Source organism: Muntiacus reevesi, chromosome 4 (genome assembly GCF_963930625.1).
Source record: "Muntiacus reevesi chromosome 4, mMunRee1.1, whole genome shotgun sequence".
In the NCBI taxonomy this organism is placed as follows: Eukaryota; Metazoa; Chordata; class Mammalia; order Artiodactyla; family Cervidae; genus Muntiacus; species Muntiacus reevesi.
The window spans coordinates 87690427-87703345 of NC_089252.1; the positions used below are offsets into that span (position 1 = coordinate 87690427).

General features: G+C 38.9%; 1 protein-coding gene across 1 annotated transcript in view; it reads left to right on the top strand.

The window, feature by feature from the left end:
- SHQ1 (SHQ1, H/ACA ribonucleoprotein assembly factor) overlaps nucleotides 1-12919 on the top strand; it is a 99094-nt gene that overhangs the window by 14527 nt on the left and 71648 nt on the right. The window contains exons 5-6 of the mRNA XM_065935287.1: nucleotides 1094-1206; nucleotides 7601-7728. Coding sequence (XP_065791359.1) covers nucleotides 1094-1206; nucleotides 7601-7728 — 241 coding nt within the window. The remainder of the gene's footprint in view (nucleotides 1-1093; nucleotides 1207-7600; nucleotides 7729-12919) is intronic.

Consider the following 12919-nt stretch of genomic DNA (forward strand, 5'->3'; position numbering starts at 1 on the left):
GAGAGTTCTGTGTCCCTGGAGGATTCCATATAGCTGGTTTCATTGTAGTGATTTTGCTGTGCCACAGCTGTTGACCTTAAGCCTGGGCATCAGTCACCAACCAATTATTCTATTTACAAGTCTGTTTTAACAGTTTGCCTTCCCAACCCTCTACCAAGTTACTTCCCTTGATTTTTTTTCAACCAATACTTCAAGCTGCTTCTAGTTTGCTTACTTATCCCTTGCAGTTGGTTGTGGGAATGGGGAGACTGAAGAAAGAAAAAAGGGCTTTAGAAATATTTTGTATTGTACGAGGTTTCTTTCCTTCATAATACTAGTCAAAAGAAAAAAGACCATATGGATTATAGGTAGTTTTACTAATACAGATGTTTTTTGTAGAGTTGGACGTAGGAAAACATGCTCTATATCAGTATGTATTCATCCAGGGGAAGATGATTGTGGTAATGTTGAATTTTACTTTGGATTAGATTTTTTAATTTTCAAGTGGAAATTACGTCTACTAAAATTGTCCTTAAAAATTCTTGTCAGAGATGAAAGGGGGCAAGGAAATAAGGACAGAGTCCAAAGTTGGCTTGGCCTTGGGGGATTGACTAAGAAGACTGAATTTCTCTTCATGGGGAGCATTTACAGGGCCATGAAAGTTATCTAAGTTTTGATTTGCTGACATGGCACCCCTGGTAGCAGCAGTTCCATCTTGAGTATAGAAATTTTATTTCAACTTGCCATTTCATAATTTTTAAATCTCTGGGAGTAAATGGGGGACTAAATGGAGAATTAAATGTTCCTGTTTGCTTGCAGAGGTTTTATTCTGTTCTGGTTTTCATGTTAAACTTTTATAGCTTTAATCCATGTTAATCAGTTTGTTTGTTGTAAGGATTAAATGAAATAATTGATGTGAAAGCTTCTGACAGGGCCTGGCAAATAGTAGATGTTTAACAAACATTTGCTGCATTTGAATTTAAATGTCACAGGTGGTATAATGACTTATCGATCCATTAAATTCTTCTTGTGTTTGGGCATTTTGTACAAAATTAGATTTCTCATAGCTCAAATAGGAGACAGCAATTATTCTTTCTTTCCTGGGTGTTCTTAGGATGAATTGAGTGATGTTATCGATATTAAGGATCCAGATTTCACCTCTGCTGCTGAACGAAGGCAGAAACGCCTGGCTGCTGAGCTGGCCAAGTTTGATCCTGATCATTATCTGTAAGTATTGAGTTTTTTTTTTAAGGTTTAAATAATTTACTTGAGATTGAGTATTTAAAAAAATTTTGAGTGCGTTTTTGACTGTGTTAGGCATGTGCTTTTTGGACTCCAGAAATGAGTGATAGCTCACAACCTTAATTGACCTTTAAATTTACCTATAGCTGTTATACCTCCGTGATCTTTGTAAGGTGCTCCGTTTCATTACCTCATTCCAGCACACCACAGAAATCTTTTAATGTTCTTCTTTGAGATTTTTGCTTTCCAGGCTTAAAAATAGAACACTGCATTCCTGAGAATACATACCATTCTTTTCAGAAGACTCTGTTGTGATTAATGGTATATATGAATAAAAACACATTTCAGTTTCTTTATGAATTTGAATCTACGTGTACTGCATTTCTTGGCTGATCTAGGAATGGGTTTTCCCAACACTTTTATCCACTAGCACCTGTAATCGAGGATCCATTTCAAATGAACAAATAACTGTTTATTGGGGTAGGATATAAATACAGTCTGATTTTAAGTTTTGCTTTATTTCCCACCTGCATCAGTTGTGTCTTGAGCTATCATGTGTCTCTGTCGGGCTTACATTTGTTGAAGGAACAAAACTAAGGGTTAGGTAAATAATCACTTACCTTGGAAAGACTGTGATGTGTCTCATTGGTTATGAATAGTGGCACTTCTTGCAAGGAAGTGATTGTCCCCAGGCCTCTGTGAGTACTTGACAGCTTTCTTAGGATGTCAGTTGTGTTTTGATGTAGACCTCAGTTAATATTCTTCCCATACTCTGGGCCGGCAGGTTCTAAACTGTTGCATATGCAGCTGTCATCATCATATTCCCTTGTATAGTGCTCTCAGCTTATCGAGTTCTCTTGTGTGATTATTTCAGTTTTCACAGCAGTGACGAAGGCGGGTTAAGGGCCTCACCGAAGGTCACACCACTGCTCAGTGACTCATCTGGGACTTGAAAAGAGTCTTTCCATTTGTCATTTTGTATTTCCTTTTCATGTACACTATTTCAGTTTAACTGCTGTTGCTCTTGTGATTAACATTCTATCTCCTGTGACTCAGTGGGAGACTAATTGGAATGGCAGAAATATATCTTGTGATGTGCAAATGGGTTGAGTGATATGTGATGATGAATGGTGGAACTCTTCGACATCCTCAGGGAAGCTGTGTAAGAGCAGGGTGGGTTGTATTTTGGAGGACATCTGAGAGATTCAACTCCATTTACATTGCCATTTCTAATTACCTTTATCTCTCCAGTGGTGATTTTAAATGTCCACTGAAGAATAATTTGAAGGAACCCATTTAAAATCATACTGAATATTTAAATCGGAAATTTCATTGTCAGCAAATTTCCTGGGCAAGCATGAAAACAGATTGAGCTTTACAAGACAGAAATTTCGAGTGGGAGGGAGCTTAATTAGTTGAACTGCCTATCTCTTTTCTTCTAACACTTGAAGAATAGTGATATGGCCTGAGAGAATTAGGAAATTGAAATGTATAGTTAGCAGTGTGATATTAGAAGCAGCCCTTATTTTTCTCTACCTTCTGTGTCTTTATCCAGAAGCACATTTTCTTTAATAGTATGCATGAAATGTTCTTTGCATTACTCCAGGAAGGGTTCTTTTTACATGAGCGGTTTAAATTCAGTCTTGGGCAAGTTGGAGGGTGAGAGTCAGGAGGTAAAGATTCTTTGTGACTTTTCTGGTCGGAATGGTGGTGGTGGTTTAGTCACGAAGTCGTGTCCGACTCTTTGTGATCCCTTGGACTATAGCCAGCCAGGCTCCTCTGTCCATGAGATTCTCCAGGCAAGAATACCAGAGTGGGTTGCCATTTCCTTCTCCAGGGGATCTTCCTGACCGAGGAATCAAACCCACGTCTCCTGCATTGTAGGCAGACTCTTTACCGACTGAGCTATGAGGGAAGCTGGTAGAAATAAGACCAGTTATTTGTCATTTTTGTTTTACTCATTGTTTATATTAGCTGACTGATTCACCCAAATGTGTTGAATTAAATGAAGTGCAAGTAAAATTCTTTTAAATTTTCAGTTAAAAATCACTGCTTATTTTGTCATTCTTAATGGTTACTACAGTGGAAGAAAAGGTTTATTTTAAATTCTTACCTACCATGAAGACAATACATTGCATGTATTGTATTAGAATTTATATGTATGTAATGTGATATGCATGTGTAATACATAGTATATTTTACCTTAGCATAATACATGGCGTTTTCAAGTTGTTTGACTTGCCCTCACAAATCATGATGTCTCTTCATGTTGTTAGGTTTTTCAGTAGCTAAGGAAAACTAATTTAAATTTCACCCTAAGGCAGAACACAGTGAGGTAAATTGACTATATACAAAAATTTATACATTCCAAATGTAAATGACTTCAGGTTATTGTTTTAAAAATCCTTTCTTGTAAAATCTGGATGCCAGTGTGATTTTTCCCCCCATAAGTTTTGCAGCCCAGCAGAATGCTGAGCATATAAAGATGATCCATTGTTCTTTTTGATTATCCATTTCTTGCCATTTTAAATTTCATTTGGTATTATTTTTACAGTGAAGTATGTTGAAGGAATTTTGAAACATTTGTTAATAGTCCTTCCTTTTTTGCTTATTATAATTTCCATATTTCTTTAGCTGAGCCTGGTTTTTGTTTTTGTTTTCCTTCCCAGGCAAATTGTTTTTTAATTGTTGGCATATATTTTACTTTAACCAGTTCATAAAACCTCCCTTATTTACTTATTGAAGAAAATAAAAGAATTTAGTTAACATTCAAAATAACTATGAGATAAGAAAAGGGACAACAATGATTGTATAGCATTTGAAGTGCCTTTTTGGGGACCAAGAGAAGACCTTCTTTTATTTATTTATTTCTTTTTAAAAATTGAGGTGTAGTTGATTTACAATTTTGTATTAGTTTCAAGTATACAACATAGTGATTCACAATTTTATAGATTATACTTCGTTTAAAGTTATTATAAAATGTTGACTCTATCCCCTGTACTGTACAATATGTCCTTATAGCTTATTTATTTTATATATGGTTGTTTATACCTCTTAATCTGGGGAGTCATGTAAAATTGTAATGTTCAGCACTATACACTTAGTAAAGAAGATGGTAGAATGATCAAGCTCCTGGATTTATTGAGGAGATCTCAAAATGACAAGTAGTAATTAGAAACCTGAAAAGAAAGGTTCACCTTCTTCCCATTGTGTTTCTTTATTCAAAATAGCAACCTTAGGAAAAAGCTCTGGAATAAAATGTCACTTATTCATTCTTTCATGTATATACTTGCTTGTTCTACCAATATTTGTTTGAATGACTTCCATACCAGGCAGTGTTGCAGACAGCAAGCAGAGAGTGGGAATACATGGTAGCTGCCCTCATGGGGCTTACACTCCAGTGGGGAAATGAAAAGTATTTCTGTTGTGATGAATGCTATGAAGAAAAGCCAGGTAAAGGGTTTAGAGAGCGACTAGGCATCTCACTGACTCGTCTATTGCCACATGTTTAAAATAGAATGCATCATTTTACCTGTAAAATTTTCCTGAATTTTCTGCTTGGTAGGATGCCCTTTATTTGATCCCAGTCACCCAGGTTGAAAACCTGGGGTTCGCCTTGGACTTTGTTCTGTATTTCACATTTCCACTCAGTCCTGAAATTGTACCATTTATCTCTTTCTGCTTTGCTTCACTCCATCTCTCCTTGGCCCTCATCTGTGTCTGGCTTGTTGCAGCTGTCCCCTACCTGCCTAGCTGGCATTTCTCATTCCAGCCTGCTCTTCTGCAGATCCATCAACCATAAAACAAACCAGTGCAGTGTCTACTGAGAGTGAAAATCTGGTTAAGGCCTTACTGGGCTCTCCTTTGCCTAAAGCATAAGCTTCTAACTCCTTAGCACGTATAGAGAGTTTTCTGTGATCTGGATGCTCCCTGCCTCTGTGGCGTCTATTTTGCCACCCCGTGCCCACATTTCATATGATGACAGTGATGAATGTTTGCATCTCCTCACCTGTACCACACCGCTTCTCACACAGTTTTTACTCCTAATTTCCCTTTGCCAGCTGTTGTCTCCCCTTTTTCTGCTTTCCCTGAATAACTTTGACTTATCCTGTAAGGCTGGGCTCAGTTGTCACCCTTGCTTCCAGCTGGGCATAGGAAGTGCTCATGTGTTACAGCTCATCTTGTTCTTACTGCATCGTTTTGTAACATTCTGTATTTTGTCTGTTGTTCCCATCGAATGGTGGTGCCCTGAGGGACAGGGCAAGAGTCTTACTGGTCTTCTCTCTTGCGCCACACAGAGAGGGCACTCAGTGAATGCCCATTGAACTCCTGGCATTTTAAAACTTGAAAATAATTTATTCTGGAAAGTAGAGCATCAGTCGGCCTAGGTATTGGGCAGCACAAGGAATGAACCATCGCTGTTTAGATGAGGGACTGTACTAGTGAGATTTTACTCAAAACATTTTGAATTTTTTGAGGGGTTGGCAGAGATACTGTTTTACAAGAGGATTTTCCCCCTACTATTTTTTCTCCTAGGGGAAAAAAACAGCATCTTTTCAGATGGGCTCTTCTTCTTCTTCTACCCTTGACTTAAACGTCCTTGGTGCTTCAGCTTTCAACACCGTTTCCTCTCATGTGGCCACTTCACCCTGGGTGTTCTGTCCTCTTCTTTCGCCTCAGTAACTGTGTGAATGCTCAGGACTTCTGTGTATCTCTCTTGAGCACAGGTTTGCATGTCTGACTGCCTGTGGGACAAGTTGCTGTCTGTCCTGCAAGGACACTTCAAATAACATGTCCCAGAGCAGAAGCCGTTCCCTCTCCAGTCGAGTCTGTTAGCCTCCTGTGTTCCTGTCTGCGGAGGGCGCTGTGGTTCACCTGACTGTCCAGGCCATCCTGGGCAACAGCCTGATGCTGACAGGAACTGGTACTGAGAATTACTCTTTCAAGATAATTGCTCTTCAGTTTTGTCCAATATATGCTTTATTTCCTCACTCATAAAAATGGAATGTTTATATTGGTTAATAGCTTGGATTTCAGACTAAGACTTAAATAGGTCCAAATCCTGGCCCCACTTCTCACTGGTTCTTTGACCTTATCCCTGATATCCAACTTTTCCAGCCCTCAGTTTCCACTCGTGTTAAAGGGGAGTATTAATAGCACCCGCTGCCTAATGAAGTGGTGTGGGTGTTCAAGGAAGTAATGAATGAAAAGCACTTAGTGCAGTGCTTGCCACATCCAGAAAGCTCAATAAGTTATCTGTGATCGTTCTAATTTTAAAAAGATTTCAGTATCTCAGTTGAAAGTCTTTAAAGTCTATTAACGTCTTTAAAGTATTAAAACTATGAGCTAGAAAATCCAATGTATCAAAACAACCAGTGTCTTGAGGTTCTAGTTACCTGAAATATCAATGAAATATCCAACTTTCAATATAAGATAGTATCTGTGCTGGGTGTGCTATGCTAAGTCGCTTCCATTGTGTCCGACTCTTTGTGACCCCATGGACTGTAGCCCACCAGGCTCCTCTGTCCGTGGGATTCTCCAGGCAAGAATCCTGGAGTGGGTTGCCATGCCCTCCTCCAGGGGATGTTCCCGACCCAGGGATCAAACCAGCGTTTCTTCTGTTTCCTGCGTTCTTTACCACCAGTGCCTCCTGGGAAGCTGTAAGACAGCGTAGTTTCTGAATAAGTGTCTTCAAAGAGTTTATTTTGAATGTAGCAGTTATTTTTCTAGTTAAAACTGAGAAAGTAAAGTACAGGAAAAGTAGTTTTCTGTTCTCTATGAAAGTTCCTTTTCTTTTTTGCAATAGTTTTGACTTAGGGTCTATAAAGATTAGCATAGCTAAATAGATTGCGTCTTGGAAGGAAACATGAGTGCACATTCTAAAAAATGAGATGTGTGTGTGTATGTGAGAGAGAGATCTCTGTGATTATGTGATATCCTAAATATTCTCATGTGTTTATTTTTTTGTTGTTGGTGGTTGAGTTAAAATACTATTTATTATAACCTTATCAAAATGTGTCATATTTGCAAACTTTGCACAAGGCCTAGTCTTCATGAGCATTGTGTGTTCAGATTTGCTTCATCCCACATAACTGTGGTATAGGACATAGGACTTTAGAGGGGACTGGTCTTCTCTGAACTTTCTGTTTAAAAAGATCACAAATGTCAAATATCCCTTTAGTCTGAGGCTTACTTTTCATTTATGATGATTAGTAACCACAGTGAAAGTAATAGCAGTGCTCAGTCTTGACTTGAAATGTACTTTGAATTAGTCTGTATTTCCAGTACAAATATGACAAATTAAGGTAAAATTTGAAACAGTGAAAACCAGCCCAATTCTATGTAACAAGTCTCTTCATATATTTTTTTTTTCCCCCAGAGCTGACTTTATGGAAGATGAGGCAGTTAAAAGGGTTTTGGAATATAATCCTTGGTGGACTGGTTTATATTCAGAAATGATGGCCTCTTTGGGAAAGAGTCAGGAGGAAGAAAATCTTGCTGCATTAGGTAAGAAACTCAAAATAAGACTCATTTGTGCACTGCCTTTCTTAAACACACAATTGTAGTTGTCACATGGAGTGAAGATATTATTTTGATTTGGTAATTTTGGAAATAGGAGCTTCACCTGGGACTGGGAAATGCCACACAGTAGTTATTCTTATTTGTCTCAGAAAATTCTTCTGGAATATGTTTTACTTTTGAATCATTGGGGTTCTTTAAAATTTCTTAATTTTTAAAATATTTTTATCAAATTTAGGGACATAAACATACAGGACATGTGTAGTTGTTGAATAATCTGCTTGTGGGATCTGATTGTTCCTCTGTGGTAAGGGCGTTTGAGTATTAATAATGGTGAGAAAAGACCAAGTTTTCCATCCTTTTGTCTCTTGAATAAATTTGATAAGTTCTTCCCAGTTTTTTCACAAGTGGTTTCATGTGGAAGCAGGACTAGTTATCTTCCTTTCTGTACCTTACAGAGAGCAATTTTTACCAAAGGAGGCTGAGCTAGGGGGTTTTATGAGCCACAAGAGATGACTGTGCTATGCTTAATATTAACCCAAATATTATACACAGAGTTGTAGTTTTAGAAGGGCATTTTATTAATGGACTTCCCAAGTGGTGCAGTGGTGAAAAGTCTGTCTGCCAATGCAGGGGACACAAGAGATGATATGGGTCCAATCCCTGGGCTGAGTAGATCCCCTGGAGTAGGAAATAGCAACCCACTCCAGTAGTCTTGCCTGGAGAATGCCATGGACAGAGGAGCTGGTGGGCTGTGGTCCATGGGGTCACAAAACAGTTGGACGTGGCTGAGCACTCACACACACACACGCATTTTATTAGCACCTTTTCTAAGTGGGAGGTTGGTGTGTTAAGTCTGTGAATTAGAATTATATAAATTTCATATAGATCAAGAATAGTGGGCTACTGTTTTCTGTTACACTGATTTGGCTTTTAATTATATGTTAAAAATATCATGCCTAGACTTGTGTTGCGATGATCACTTTGTAGTATATGCAGATGTTGAATTTTAATGCTGTACACTTGAAAATTATATAATAAAAATACATGTATTTAAAAATCCATCCTATACATTATTTGAGAGTGAACAATCTTACTTCCAAAAAAAAATTCAGTGTTTAAATGAAAGGAACACACACACACATGCACATATGCATGAAATGGAATATAGAATCTCCCATATGCATGAAATGGAATATAGAATCTCCCTCCAAATTCCTTTTCCTGAAAATAATCACTGTTAGCAATTTGGGGTATTTTAAACACATATACCCACATGTAAGCATTTGCTTTTAGAAGTTTATGCACATAGATTCACATACACTCTCTTCTCACTTTGCTTTCTTTATAGTATATGTTGTACATCTTCCATCAATGCTTACAGTTCTACCTGAAGCTTTTAATACCTGCCTGGTATTCTGTTGTGATTTTGTGTCATAACTGGTAACTGTTTGGGTTGTTGACTATTTGTGGACATTCGGGGTGTTTACATGGTTCTGCAGTGACCGTCTTTGTCCACTCATTCTGAAGAAACTGTTGCTTCACAGTATTTTGATCCTCTGAATAGAAATGTAGTAGCTTGTTATTTGTTCTATTTCTAGAGTTTCGAAAGAGCCTATTATATAATGGGTACTCAATAAATATTTGTAGAATAAAATAAATATTACAGTACATATTTTGGTAGTTAGGTTTCATTAGAATTTAGGTGGTCTCTACCAGATTGAAAAATTGCCACTATAATTTTTTGGAGCTGACTCTCCCACACAATGGAAACTCATTTATAAATAATGATTCTTGTTACATTGTTTTCAGTAAATCCTTGGTTTTATATTTGATTTATGTTTAAGAATCTTTCAGAGACTTCTCGTATCATGTAGGGGAATTTTCAGGCATGGGATTGCTACCACCATTTAGATAGTTATATGCCATATGGACCTGCTCAGAAAGTTTGTTCAGACTTAAATCGTCAATGCTTTCTATTGGTTTGAGTCAGTTCCCCAGTTTTGGTGTAGTATCTTGCTGTAGCTGTCTGGGAAGGAATTGGTGGTTGTGTAGTTTTCTGTCCACAAGGGTGAGCTAGTTGCCTTAAAAATCGAGATGGTGTTTCCCTTTAATGTAAAGTTTAACGTGCTCTGCTTTAATCGGTTGTAGTGTATTCTAGGTCCTATTTTCTGTCTCAGCTGTCCTCTCTGTATAATTTTAACAGAAGGATAAGCCAGTTGATGCCTTTAACCACTGTCCCTCTGACTGTCTGTGGTGTGGAATGCAGACCTGTGCTTCAGACTCATTCCCAGTCCATTAAACTGTTACAGTGATTTATTCTAAGAATCACTTTTAAAAACAACAAGGGCATGTGATAAAGGTAGAGAAATTTGACTTCTGTGTTGTATAGATGGTACCTCTTGTAAATGTACTAAGTAATGGCTATGCCTATGAAAGTCGCTCAGTCGTGTCTGACTTTTTGCAACTCCATGGACTGTATAGGGCCATTCTCCAGGCCAGAATACTGGAGCGGGTAGCCTTTCCCTTCTCCAGGGGATCTTTCCGACCCAGGAATTGAACTGGGGTCTCCTGCACTGCACGTGGATTCTTTACCAACTGAGCTATCAGGGAAGCTTGGTTATGTCTAAGATACAAGGTAAATAGGGGGTTCAGGGTTTAATGCCCTGCTCCTTCACAGACTGGCTTTGTGACTTTGCAACTGCTCTGAGTTGCTGTGGAAATCTTGTATCTACCTCACAGAATTGTCATGAGGATTGAACTAGACCATTTACTTAAAATCTTAGCACATTATAAGTGTTAGAAATTATCAGTACAGAGTAAATCAATGGCAGGAGAGCCAGGAATTGACTGGCTTCCTTTTGAAATGACAATTTTTGTACATTTACATGGCTTTAAGGGCAAGTTCTTTGTTAACATGATTCTTCTTTCAGTTTTTTTTTTCTTGTTCAATTTTTTGAGACATCCAGAATTGGAGGCACACATTGAAATGCGTCAAACCAGGCTCAAATAGGGGAGAAAAGAAATAAACCAAAAAATAAACATTGAAGTTCTCAGCTCATTCAAGCAGCATGCTGCTGCTGTAACTTCCCCCTTCCTCCTCTTCCTCTTATCCCCTCTTTGCTCCCAGGCCTTCTTCCTGTCTGTTATTGCAGGGGGACATTTCCAGCAGACCCAACAGTGCAGGTGAGGGGTGCATCTTGGATTCCTCCTCCTCCTAAAACATTAAGCTGTATTGTCTTGATTTCCAGCGAAACCTTAGGTGATAAACTTTGTCCCCTATCGTTGCCTCGGTTATGACATTTGTCATATTCGTTGTCGCTCTGAGTTACAACACGGAGACTTTCCTTGCCGTCTTCAATTCTGCAATGATCTGAATCTTCCTCCCCAAAGGCTTGTAAATGGAAGTGTTAAATACCATGCTCCCACTGAGCTCTGGTTTCACTAGATGAACTTACCACATTTCCCATGTTGTGTCTCAGCGGTTAATCTCAGCCCAAGAATCTTGGCACATGATTACTTGTTAAGACACCACGTAACACTCATAGTCGGTGAACTTCCTAGCAGGGACATCCTGTTTGGCACCAGTGTTTGCGGAGCTAAACTCTCAGCATCAGCCCTGCAAGCTACAGCACTGTGGGTCTGCCCATTTGGGCCAAGGGTTTGAGCGCAGTACGTTTTCTTCTGATTCCCTTGATCTTTTTCCAGAAAGTGTACAATGGAATAGATTTGCATTTCTCTAACAGGAGCCAGATCATGTGTGATCTGTTGACCCAGAGAGGACAAGGATGTGTGGGAAGGGAATTAGGCAACAAAGAAGATTTAAAAGTATTAAAAACAGATGATGTTTGAAGTGAAGTGACAAAGTCACTTTCTACTTTGAAGGGAACCACTTGGCGGTCTTCAAATGTATTGATGGGAGGTGGTCTTGGGCCATTTGCTTCCGTGTTAAGGCACCAGTTTCTTCTCCAAATAGAGCTCGAGATGGGCTTTTGTTTGACTGTAGATTATTTGTTGTTGTGTGCTCAGTTGCTGAGTCTTATTTGACTCTTTGCGACCCCCTGCACTGTAACCTGGCAGGTTCCTCTGTCCACAGGATTTCTCAGGCAAGACTACTTAAGCGAGTTGCAGTTTCCTCCTCCAGGGGTTCTGCCCGATCCAGGGTTTGAACCTGCATTTCCTGAATCTCCTGCATTGGCAGGCAGATTCTTTACTACTGAACCACCTTGGAAACCCTGTAGATTGTTTACAGAAGTATAATTAACCAAAATGTTATGAACTGGATAGCAAAGCTCTTATGTCGTGTAAAGTCACACGAATGCTTGACAAATGTTTATTGTGGTGGCAAGCATCCAAGTATCATTGGTACCGCGACTGTAGTTATTTGTGGTGCTGCTCTTTGGTTAGAACTGACTGTGTGCAAATCTCCCCAAGTTTCCCTTTGGGTAATATGATTTATAGCTCTAATGTGAAAGGCCTGGGGGAGCTCAGACTTTTGGTTTCTCTACTGACTTCCTGGTTTGTTGTTATTGTTATTTATTATCTCTGGTTTCTTTGCTTGAATTTCAGAATTTAAATACTTCTGTGTATTGTTAATGAACTACTTAGTCCAAACTGGAGCTCACACCACCCAGGAAAAGGTGGTTGTGTTGTAAGGGAAGGTTAGGGGCACCCAGCATTCAGGAATTTGGAAGACTACATTCAAGTCAGCCTTGTGTGTACAGTCATGGAAATTATCTGTGATGTATGGAAAGACTTATCTGTGGGTCATATAACATCAGAGCTCATAGTCCCCAAGTCAACCTCTGCAAATCATTGAATACATACAGGTGTGATGACTTAGGAGCAAGGAATAAATGTGTGTGTGAATGATTTGGTACGTTGTTCACTGGTCCTGGGCACACTTACCTTGTGATTCAGAATTCCATGGAAGCAGAGGTCTTTCTTAGCCAACTATGGTCTAAAGGCTTTTCTCTAGTGAGATACTATTGTCCCGATCACCTGGCACTTTCCTGTTAGCTAAACTAATGAACATCTCCAAAACTGTACCTAAGGGAATACCTTCTCAGGGGTTCTTGCTGAGTAATAGGGATCTTCAAGTACTTTGTCACATATGTGTTCTTTATGCAGTGAAGAAATGTTCATTTTTACAGTTTCCTCACATCAGACCACTTTAAGT